Consider the following 12,783-nt stretch of genomic DNA (forward strand, 5'->3'; position numbering starts at 1 on the left):
CAGCAAACCAAAAATTTTTTATTTTCTTCCTTTCCATGATACTGCGCAGACTATGAGGACTATCCAAGAGCATAATAATACTGCTACTTTCTATACCTTTCTTCTAACAGTCTGATGTCTGCTGTTAGAATTTATATTTGTTTCACCAAATGAATAGGAAAACTGCCTTTGACTGAAATGTTTTATTTTTTCTTCACGGTAACCACAACGCTTTACAAATGCTTTTAAACTGACATTTGCTGAGACTGAGCTAAATTCCTTAGCTAAAGTAAATCAGCTTAATTCTGTTGTCTTGTATTTTATGTAATCTGTTTATACCTACTGAGAATCTAACTATGATTAGTAAAAAAGAAAGAAGGGATAAATGTGATCTTGTAGCTTCTTAAATAACAACAGGAAAGTAACAATTTCGTATACTTTATCATCTACCATGACTATCCCGATTGCAGTTTGCAAAGTTGTTCAGTCTTGCGGAGAACATGAAAATCTTCTGTGCCGAATTGATACAAACTATTGCCCTTACTCAGGCAGGCTTAAGTTGGTCAAATACAGGAAGAGTATATTATTCTATGTTTTTTTATATGTTCTTAGGAAAAGGAATCAGCATACTGATCTAGAACTAGGGTCCATCTATTCCAATAGCCTGTCTCTGACATCACCCAATACTGATCTATTAAATAGATGCAACAAATTCTGTATGAGGAATTTATATGACAAGCAGTTCAAGAATAAATTTTGTTCCTCAAACCTTCATGTCTTGGTGGTTGTCTGGAGGTTGTCTTGCACCAGCATACAAACTAAAGAACCCCTCCCAGAAAATGTGTATTTAGTATTGAGAACTTTGAATATGTTTCCCAATATATACAATCAATCTTTTGTAGAATCTATTAATATTTTGGTCTCAAGATACCTTCAGTAATATGCTTTGAGATTAACCGCAAACCATATGAAATAGAACTCTTTTCCATTCATTTCAAAACTGACATATTTCCATTTCATCAAATATATGAGCACTCTTTTATGAGACAAGGCAAACAGCAGAAATTGAAATACTTTAAAGGTTTCTTTATATTACATATGTCTACAATATAATTTTTATTCATATTATACATGATAAAAATTCAAGTTTGTCAATATTTTAGAAGTTTTTTCCTCCTGGCTAACTGTTTTGACATAGATCACAAGGAACCAAACGTCTCGTAAAAAGCATATTAGAGAGGAAAAAAAAAGATTATAGAATTCAGAGCTTGCATTTGTTTAGTCTTGGAAAAAAAAGGAGGAATAAAACATAAGTCTGTTTTGAGCCTAGTACAAAGTTACTCTACTCCTGGCAGTGGGTGCATCTATTTGAACATCTGGAATCACAGCTGCTGAGCCAATGTTCGTAAGGGGCCTCATATATCCCTTTCCACAATCAACCAATGAAATGGCCAGATAGGAGAGGATTAAATCTGCTGCATTCATGTCTAGGTTCAAGGTTGGAAATTTTCTAAATTTTAGATTATTCTGATCTGAGCCTGTTATCTTTCCATACCTATCAGGTGATCTTAGAAATAATTCAGCTTTTACAGTGTGTAAATCAAGGGCAGCTCCATGCAAGTCAACCAGACTACTCCGATTGTGGAAGAAAAGAAAAAAAAACCCAAAAATACTACAGTTTAAGCACTGAATGAAAATCAGTTTAAGCACTAAGAAACATGCACATAGCCATGTTATGCATAAGCTTTTGAAGAAAGTTTAATTTACCTCCTAGGAATGAAAAGGCAGTCAATTTATTATGATATATTCTAATTGTGATTATTCTGAGATTCACAGGAAAGGACAGATGAACAGATTTTTATTCATTCAGACCATATGTTGTTTCTATCTTACGGACCAGATGCCACCATTGTTTCTTTTGTAGTAGGTAGACTGGTAGAAAGTACTCAGAAAAAAGCTGTATATGCATATTATAAGTTTTTCAGTTTGATCACAATGTTCTTATGATCAAAATGTAAAAAAAAAAAATCTATTTTATCAATTTCCTGAGAAGCTAATTTAATAACTAGTCTGGTCTCTCTGTGTCCTCTGATAGGTTACTTTACAAAAATAAAATTATGCACAGAAACTAAAGATACCATATTTGATTAGGTTAAAGTTCCATGATCTGGGCAAATATATTATTCCTGATGAGCTGATAGTTTGCTATTTATAGAACAAGAGCAGGGAGAGGAGGCAACAGGAAAATGTAGTTTTCTGATGTTCTTCACAAATTGTCCAGGCGCCAGAAGTTTTAAGTCTTCCGTGCTAGGTGCACTTACGCTGCAAAGACTGCCCAGTTCCCTGCCTTGTCTGCAAATCTATCCTCTGCATATCTGTACTTTCAAAAAATCTGATTGGCTTTATGAGTCTGGAGTAAACTCCAAGGTGAAAGTTTTATTTCATTTGTATCGAAAAGCATAGTGCGGAGCCATATCTCACTGTGTCACATTGCATGTATGTGTTGTAGGAAACCAGCCTGCAATCTGTTTGTGTGTGAAGTACAATTCGCATGTGAAACATTGTAAAAACAGCTGATAATAACAGCACTCCAAGAACAGTGCCGGCGTCATTTCGCAGTAATAAGATCTTAGCTTCAGTTTAGATAATCATTAAGACTTTGAACTTACTTCTTTTCGAAGTATTATTCCACGGCCTCATTGCCTCCAACTTCAAAGTGGTGAGATTCTTTCCACCCTGGGGGTGGACGGCATCGTACGCCTTCATCTGAGCTGGTCGCTCCCAGCTCGCTTTACCGAGAAATGCTCACTTTTAGAGCAAAGCTCACTCAACTTTGTTTAAACAACTACTTCAGGCTAACAAAAATTGTGTCTCAGAAGCAAGTATTTTTCTCCATTGACTATAAGGGGCTTTCATGACTAGTCTGAATATACGTGTTTACTGTGTAGGCATTTAAAACCAGTAAGATGAATCAAACCCTGCTCACTTAGCACTGTACTGAAGTCGGGCTTAAGTTCCTGTTATTAAAATCTACACTGGAAGCAAAGAATGGACTTAGAGTCCACAATTCACCCAATAATCATATCAGCTGGTGGGGGATGTTTAAGGATGATATGCCATTAGGAGGGCAGAGGAGTTAATAAAGCACTTATGTCTTTTCTGTAGTTTCTTTCTCCCATGAAGAAAGTTTGTTCAGCTTGGAAACACGACGAGCAAGATCGCTCTCTTCTAATTTCCAGTCCAATTCACAGTTTCTAGAGGTCTGAACGGTGTAAGCAAGGCTCAGGCAGATGTGGGAAACCTTTTCTGACTTTTAACTTGAAGATATTCTTTTCCTGTCTGTTGCTGTGTTAGTCAGTGTCAGTAGATTTTTGTGACAGATTTCAAACAAAATATTCAGACAACAGTTGTTTTTTTTGTTTACTACCTTTACTTCTAGAAACTTTCCTAAACCAAACCTTTATTTCCACATAAATAAAAATTACAAAGAGCTAATAGCTCTTTCTCTGAGACAGAAAGGCAGCTTGCTAAACAAAGCCCCTTTCTTCAGCAGCTCAACAGATGCTAGTCTTGAAAGGGGTTTGCACTGTCTTTCCACAACTGTTCAAATAATTTTCTGCTTAGAAAAATAGCAGAGTCAAGTTGTAACTGAGGCTTGGTGGTTTGTTCTCCTTTAAATTCAAGAGATTTTCACTAACCTTCAAGGTCTTCTCCAGTCTGATCCCTATTTCTGCTCTATCTGTATGTTTTTGTGGCCTGCACTATAGGCTGGCCAGACCCAGAGGCAGCTAATTGCCTGTATCTTCACTGCACAGCACTTTTTCTCGAGCCTTCTCTGCAACCTCCAAGTGCCCTGAAACGTAATGGTCTTGGGATTTGGGGTGGGTTTTTTTTTTTTTTAAGTTCAAAATATCCAAAACAACGACAGAGCCAGGTTACAGCTTGCTAGGTTGCTGTTTTTACAACACAGCGCTGAAGGCAGCAGGAACGTGGTATAAGAGCACACAGATATGCGCCGAGGCACACTGCCTGTTGTTATGCACAGGATGCCTGTCCCACAGCAAAAGTCATGTTAATTTGCAGTATCTCTCTGGAGAAGATGTGGCAGCAAACACTATGTCGGCTATTTTCTTCCTGATGGAAATTGTTTAGTGATAGCCAGGAAGAAATGTGGGAGCTAACTAGGGTGTGGGCAAGGCAAAGCTATGGAGAAAAATGGGAAGAGAGCCAAACTGGGAGTGTGAACACACTGCCTGTTCATCTATTTTCCAGCTCACGTCAACTTGGAGAAAGAGGTGGTCAGTGCCACTACCACTGTTTTCCCCATGCTGCTTTGTTAAACAAAAGAGCTGTATTTCCTAGGTATGTTTAGGACAATTTACTCAGGAAATGCTTTTTCTGTGACTACTACATGAGTGTACTTGTTGAGCCTAGCGTTAAACACTTCAGGGCATGCACAGGAACTACACTTCTGGTGCCTTGCTACTGCTGGGCAGAGAAGTCAGTTACACGTTGCATTTTGGTTACCTATGCAGATTTAGCAAAATTACTTTGGATCATCCTTGACTTGCTTTTACAAGAAAATTATCTTGAGTTACAACTCCATTAGCACACAAAATGTTTAGTATCCTGTTAGCTCATCTAAAGATTGTACTGTAAAAATGGAATTAATCTCACCTAAATTTAGGCCTCTCAGTGTCAGGTGTGAAACCGTAGTAGTCATCAAAGCTTTCTACATAGCTGATGGTGGCAACCAGGCACCCTCAAAAGGCCTGTCTTGATAAGTCTTTTAGCTATCTGCATCCCTTTGTGACTCTAGAAAAGCCAATATAACAACCTTCGTCTAGACAACTAATTTCAGTCAACTGAAGTTAGGTGAAATGAACCACACTTAGCATTATGTGCATTTGAGAGGGTAACATAGTAACTTTGGCAATTTTCACCAGCTATGTGAATGTAAGTGCTGATTTTTACAAGCTAAATTCGTAAAGACATATGTAGGTCCATAAATAAGTCTATTAGTGTCATATACATGAGTTGTCGTAGAACAGAGTTCACTTGTAAAAATTACTATAAAAGCTGGTGGTCGTTTCATACCACATAATTTTAACCATCTCACAGTGGTAGCCAGTGGAGAAAAAAGGGCATGTTCAGATGATGATTCAGATTGTAGGTGGATGAACCACTCACTCTCTGAGGTTGCCTGTTTCTCTCCATTGACTCTAGGGCATATCCACACGTTAGGTATTTCCACTGTGAATCTTCCCACTTCTCTTCCCGCAATACCCCCACACCTCTAACAGTGCAAACAGATGATTACGGTAATAGCTATATCTTCCTAATTAGGACTTACATAGAGTTTATCATTTACCAGGAAACTCTGGAACATCATTGCTGTTAGCTACGCTACAAGCTGTGAAATAGATAACGTTATTTAAAACATATTCAGACTGTTTTCTAACTACCTAAAAACATTCAGTTGTTAAGTGTAATGTGTTTATATACACATGGCTAAGCACAACAGACCAGAATTGATGTAAAGACTGAAGTGAAGTTTTTCCACTAATTTCTGTCCAATTAGTTTCATAAGGAATGAATTTGATCTTCCAGTAATTTTAAAGGATCATGCTAATTAATAATTATTAACAACTGAAAAATAGTACAACAAAGTATGAACAATTATTGAAATTCAAAAATGTATCAGCTGGTAAGCAAAGTAAATCCATTCAAGCTTCTTTTTAGCATTTAAAGATATGTGACTTAGGGACAAATACTTAACAAAAAACCCCACCATTCTCAAAAGTCATTGTGCAAATCAGTCTAAAAAAAACCACAATGAGAACCTCCAAGACACATTGTTGAGAGTCACAGGCTGATCTAGCATATCTTTAAGAAATCAGTTATTTTTAGCCACTTATTTTCATTTAAACACAAAGGCAGAACTAAAACCATGAGATTGAACGTGGAGAGAGTCACAGGTTTGGTTCAGAGATGGTTCAGAACTGGTTTGGGGATTTGACTGTCTAGGCAATTCGACCTCTTAACTCTTCATTCCACAAAAATCCCAGGCACTATAACTCATTCTTGCTTTTATATCCAGATATGATTTTAATGAATATTTATGCTAGTGAAAAATGTTTATTTTATTCTCAGAGAATAAACAGCATCCCTATATTTGTGGTATTCAGGTATCTCTGGTGAATGCCATAATCACGGAACTATATAGATCAGATTCTCTCTGCAGCCCAGCGGTGTAGGTTATTGGGCAGACAAAGTGGAAGAGCTCCTGCACGAGATGTGGATTGGTATTTCCACGTGTATTCATATCTAATGAACTGATTATGAATCTGAGAGCTAGGAACCCTCAAGTTTAAATCTTAGTTTTGTCATCTACTCAGAACATTGATTTAGGTAGTCTGTTAAGCCTTTCCTTTTTTCAGTTTTTCAGTTTATCAAAGACCAAAATTTGATTAATTCACTACAAATTTTTGACGGGAAGTGGCATTGGGAGTGCCATCAATGCTGAGATATGCTGGCCATCTCTAGCTGACATTAGTGGCAGTGGTGATATCTTTCAGCTCCTGGGATCAGGGCCAGAATTTCAGGCATACACTGATGTTTCTGCCCCTTTATTTCTGAGGTATCCTTCTTAAGTAATCTTGGCATCCAAATAGAAAGATAGAAATCAAAAATAACATTTGAAAAAGCTGGAAGATCTTAAGTATATGAAATTCAAAATACAAGCTATGGCATGTTAGCACTGGTTCCTGTCAGGCTGAGCTATACATCTGCATTGAGAGAGACGGAGAGATTTTCAAAAGTTAATTAAACTTTCTAAGCTTTGGAACAGGACTGATTTTGGCCTAAGGCCTGGATGCAGTGCTAACCCTTGTATTTTATTTGGAAAATCTGTGCTCTCTTATGGTTGCCCTTTTTTCCTGCCTCTTGAAGGGAAACATGAGTGACTAAAAGCCTCCAGCTCCCTGTGCAGTCATTTACGGGCTATAATGGCACGCAGTCCTCTGTAGTTTGTGGTGGAAGGATGCAGAGAGAGGTAGAAATGTGGTGTTGTCTGCCCTGATGTCTCAGCCTAATGTTCTGGCCAGAGGAGACTGCACATGATAGGGGAGGAAGAAAGGAAGCAGATGCAAAGTAAATTGTTTCTGACCGGTTTCCTGGAGTGCAAATACTGCTACAGCTGACACAGCACTCTGGAGCAAAGCTAAGTCTGTGTTTGGTTTGCTATATTGACTAAGGTACTTTTAGATCACAAAGTACAGATGAACAGACATAGAAAAACACATCCATAATATACAAGTTTTCCTCCTATTCATACAAGTTTTCCTCCTGTTCTATTTTAACTTTGTCTTTCAGATCTAAAAGAGAGGTTCACTTTGATATTATGCTTTCTGGCATCTTTCCATGAGATGAATGTCTGAAGTCTTGGAACAGCTCTCTCTTTTTCTAGAAAAAAATGTAGCAAATGCTGCCTTGCTGATGGGCTTTACCAAGCTCTTCAGAAGAGTACTGGGAGGATAATGAATGATATAGCAAACTTGCAAGTTGCAAATGCAAAACCACTGTTGACAAAGTGGTCATTTTTTCCAAACTGAGGCAGATGGCAGCATCAGCCCATTTTGCATAGGCTTGGTGCTTTTCTCTGGCACTTTCTGCTATTCATATCATAGGCTTTGGAAATGATTTGCATATGGTTTGCTGTTTGTTGTGATTCATCTGTGTGAATTAATCTCTGTCATTTAAATGTTATTAGCTTTACAAAATCTGTTTAGAAAGTGGGCAATGAGTTCATTCCATTCATTGAGAAGCCTCCAGATAGAATATCGTGTCCCAGATTTTACCTTTTGTCAAAAGTATCCGACACTTTGTCCACGGAGGTAAATGATAACCTGCAAAGAGTAGAATAATGAAGAATCCTGTCTCATGGATTCATATCCAAAACTGAATCTTCTTTGAGGTGCTTTGAAAACCTGGGTCAGGTTTGGCAAGTCTTGCCAAGCCCCATTTCTCATCACCTTCACTGATAGATGATAGCCACTCACACTGATTTCCAAAGGAGAAGGCTTATATTGTGCATATCATTCACTTTGCAACAGGCAGCAAGGCCAGACTCATCATATCTAATTCCATATCTGACCAAATCGAAGCCCTAGTTCTGCAACTGACTGTTCAAGTAAATGCCTGTATACTCTGACAAGGACAGAGATTTACTGCAGAACCGTTCCCAAGCTGAATCTATTGCAAGACTATGGGTTTCCCATCTCTGTCCACACTGCTTCAGAGCAGATGAGCATGAGGTAGAAGAAGTGGCAAAGCACCAGTGTCATTTGCTCATGTGCTGCCTCTGCAGCATGAGCCAGAGCACATACAAATCTCTGTACTCCATTTTCCAGTTGTTCAAAGAGACTAACTAAAGAGAACGGAACTGGCTATTTTGGCTTACAAAACATGTATGACACACTTGATTTGGGCAGCTACAAATCATATAATGAATGAAGCAATTCCCATCAACACACACTATGAGAAGGTGTATTTTGTTTCACTGAATTAAACTCTTCCATGTCTTTCAGACCAAACTGCCTAGATGACAGGGATGAAATCAAAATGTGACACATATTTTACTTTTTAAATAATTAAGAAGAGCATATATTTTTTCTTTTAATTAACTAAATACACTTTTCAAATGTTCCTTTCCTTTCAGAATAAATATTTGTACCACAATTTCACTCATTTTAAGTCTTTGAATCAAAACAAGGGAAGATTACAGTTGGCAAAAATGGGATCTAAAACACCTGTATGTTTCTTCATAAATGCACACTTATGTATTCCATGGAGTTATTTTTGATACTTGCTAGTTATTCATGTATCACATTTCCTCAACATTCCCCTTCTGCAGGTGCTGGAGAGTCAGGAAAGAGCACTATTGTAAAGCAAATGAAGTAAGTATATGAATATTCATACGAGTTGTTGGATTTCAATATTTGTAGTATAAGTTATGTAGCTAATATACGATATTTATATTTATGAATAAAATGCAACGAAACATCACTAAAATCAAGTTCTCATTCAGCTATATGAAGAAAAATACCAAGTGACTGAAGACACACAGCTGGTCTGGTAATTAAATCTGTCTAATCAAATCATGCACTGGTCCCGTTCCAATTTTCGTGGTTTCAGTAGAAGTTACAGTACTGTAGTGAGAACATAAGTGTAAAAGACAACCAGCCGTTTCGGATCCACCTAGCCTAGCATTCAGTCTCCGGCAATAGCTAATAGAGGATGTTTCTGGAAGATTATGAGAATAGACAAGCAAGCACACAGTAACATTTTGCCCATGTTACCCTGCCACTACCTGGCGATCTGCGACTCAGTCACCATCCTGAATCAAAGACAGTATCATTGTGCTTAATAGTCTTCAGACAATTTGTTCCCGCATTTCTGCTGAATCTCTTCTTGAACCTATGTAAACTAACAACAACCACAGTATTACATGGCAAGCAATTCCATCATTTAATTACACATAATGTGAATTATTTCCTTTTGTTCAATGTTAATGTGGTCCCTACTTGTTTCATTTGATTTCACTGTATTTCAAGAGAAAATATTGAATATTCGCATTCTATAACAATAGTGCCAAGCCATTTTTTTTCCAAACTGGGCTCTGTAGATCGTTCTTGGTCTCCACAGTACTATTTTACCTCCTTTCTATGGCCAGTAAGATTATTCTTAAGCTTCGCACCGCCCAGACGACAATGTATTTAGCTGCAGGCCTATACAATGAGCACCTGCTACCTGCCATCTAACTGGTGTAGGGGCAGTCATGAGAACTAACTTACTTACAAAGGAAAGAATCACCCCGCAAAGCATTCATACAACAATCAAGCTGGATAAAAGCAGGCTGGACCATCTCAAATGCAGGAATCCCTGTTCAAATTCTGAGTGAGCATATGGTTAGGAAGATTTTAAGACTGTACTATAAATTAAGTGCAAGAATACTTGTGGTAGATGCTTGCTCAGCATGGACTAGGTGCACACAGATTGAAATCAGGACCTGTATTTCCCTTGGCTTCAAAGAGATGCCAAATTCTTTCACTCTCCCCATCCATGTATTTACAATTCAACATCACACTATTTTTCATGGATAATAAAACAGGCTAAAATCTAAATCACGTTATTCTTTTAAGGGTAGACAAAATATTGATTGTGTATCTGGTTTAAACAGATAAACCACCTGAGTTCCAGAGATCAGACTTAGACAGGCAACACAAAATCCTCCTTTACTGTGTAAGCAGCTAAAATATCACTGTTTTATCTAGCCTTATTTTCACAGACAGTGTCCAGGACTGTTTCCCAGACCTGGACAAATGCACGAATAAAGCACAAAACTGCATAGTCACAGTCATTGTAATTGTTTAAGCACAACCCCACTTTGTAGGCACCAATCTATTCTCATACAAACATTAAGTATGGTGGTTTACTAAATAGCTCACATTATTCCTATTTTAAACTCTCCTGGTTATTTCATATCTTCACCAACAAATTTTAAAGAGTGAAGTAAAAAATACTGTGTCATAAGAGCAATTTCCTACTATTTAAGCAACTCATTTTCTAATAAGCCAGATTCAGTAATGGCACAGCAGAGTCCATCAAATACTTTGCTAACCTTTTTTCTAGTTAAAAATGGTGGATGATTTTATTTCTGTTGTGACCTCACATCAGGGAAACTTCCCTATTCAGCAAACAAATGAAATATATATTTAGTCTCATTCAAATTGTACTGAACCCCTCACCATGTAGGAATAGATTAAAGAAACTCCTCTAAATTGGGAATTTTAAGAAGGCTGATAACCCTTAATAGCATGGAGGGAGAAGAAAACTGCAAAGCTGAGAGTTACCATTAAAGCCCTGTGCATATATGACCTGTCAATCGAACTGTAAATATGAATTATTTTCCGAGAAAATTTTTGATAGAAATTATGGCTTTTCATATAAAATGTCGACTTTCAGTCAGGCTCAAGGCCTTTTTTTCTGAAAAGGGAAACCTTTCAGTAAAGAACACTATTCTAGTTTTTTTTTTAAGCAAAGTATAACATTTTCCAGAGAAGGCTCCAAACTGTTTACAAAGAGGTGATTTTGTTGAAAATACAATTTTGCACCAGAATCAACTAATCAGTGTTATTTTACTACTCTTAATATAATTTTCTAATTCATAAACTTCATTCTTTCCAGACTCAACATTTTAATCAAAGTTAAATCCTTCCACTAAGCTTTACACAATATCTTACAATGCATGAAATACAGGTATGCTGTAAGGCTTTAGAAAAGCTAGGCTGGTTGTGAAGGAAAACTGAAAAGGAAAAAATAAGCTTCTACAGAGCTCTCTGGTTCTGGGTGGATCATTTCCAACATGTGAGCTAACTTGTTTAAAGTCAAGTTGAGTATTTCTGTGCTATGCCATAAAATATAGAACTCAGAATTATAATAGCACAACAAATGAAAAGCATGAAACAATGAAATATTTGTTAACTCATCATGCCTGTTGAGACTGAATCACATCCACCTATCTGCTGAAAAATTCCCCTTGCACGAAAAAAAAAAAAAAAAAAAAAGAAGACTAAATTTTCCCTCCAATATAAACAAAATTTAGATATTATGACTGGTAACCTAACATCTCATTCCCTTACCAACCTGCATTTATTTTTTAGCGTGTTTTTTTTTTTTTTTTATTTTTGCAGGGACGATCAATTAACTAAATTCTCAGTTACTAACAAGACTTATTAGGATGGTATCTGGACATATTAAGACAGCATCACTGTTTCAAAATCTTTTCTTAAGAATATTGTATCTCTAAAGAGATCAGCAAAACTCGCTACTGATTCAATAGACTGGTTAACATACATTCTGCTAGAGGACATAAATAATAATAATAATAAATAGTCTCAAGCAAAAACAAGTTTTCTCCCTGTAACTACAGAATCTAGTTTTATTTCAGGATTTTTATTTTCTTACTCCTTTTGTTCTTTAAAGAAAAAGTATTAAAAAAACCTTATAAAATAATCATTTAGGGTTTGTAAGTGTTGAGGCTTTGCCTTCACTCTCATCCCAGATTTTTGCAACCGCAGCCAGAACGCCACATCTTCCACATAGATCCTGTTACTTGCATCGGTGTGAGACACACAAAGTATTTAAGCCAAGCTCAGGTTTGCTTGTTCTGGGGTGCTGAGTTTCTGTGCGTTTCTTTCCACTATTTATAGAAAAACATTTGCTTTTACAGGCAGTAAGGGTAACAGTGAGGAGAATACACTTCAGTACCGGTGTATACACTTCAGTACCTGTACAAGGTTCAGCATTTCTTGATGACAGCTGAAACTGATGAAAGGCAATCTGACCCATTAAAGGGGATCACCTACATCAGTGGGAAGCTCTGTGCTAGCTGGTACTTGACACACAGCCAGCCCACAGACTAACCACAACTGATAATCTAAAAGTAGCCAGTGCACTATTATTTAGCTACATTAGTTCTCCCGAGAGAATAAGCCTCTCCGCTCAATAAGTCTTTTCAGCTCATTCAGAGCACTGTGTTGACACAGGGATACGTGGATGTTTCAGGTGATGGCAAAAAAAAAAAAAAAAGTCCAGCAGTATATCACCTTGCAAAACATAGACAGCTCCTCTGAATCTTTCTCTCGAGTTCAAAAGGATTTATCTGTGTCTCGCAGATTTATTTGAATTCATGCTGAAGACAGCATTCAAAAAACTGAGTTTCAAAATGGAATTTACACATCT

General features: G+C 37.2%; 1 protein-coding gene across 10 annotated transcripts in view; it reads left to right on the forward strand.

Annotated features, from left to right (window-relative positions):
• The window catches only part of LOC104147644 (guanine nucleotide-binding protein G(t) subunit alpha-3), a 69,188-nt gene that overhangs the window by 36,879 nt on the left and 19,526 nt on the right, over window positions 1–12,783 (forward strand). For 9 of the 10 annotated variants that reach the window (XM_009680407.2, XM_009680408.2, XM_068923933.1 and 6 more), the window contains one exon: window positions 8,894–8,936. The exons of the other annotated variant lie outside the window; for it this stretch is intronic. In XM_009680407.2, the coding sequence (XP_009678702.1) occupies window positions 8,894–8,936 (43 nt within the window). The remainder of the gene's footprint in view (window positions 1–8,893; window positions 8,937–12,783) is intronic. 10 annotated transcript variants of the gene reach the window in all.

Source organism: Struthio camelus, chromosome 1 (assembly GCF_040807025.1).
Source record: "Struthio camelus isolate bStrCam1 chromosome 1, bStrCam1.hap1, whole genome shotgun sequence".
Lineage (NCBI taxonomy): Eukaryota > Metazoa > Chordata > Aves > Struthioniformes > Struthionidae > Struthio > Struthio camelus.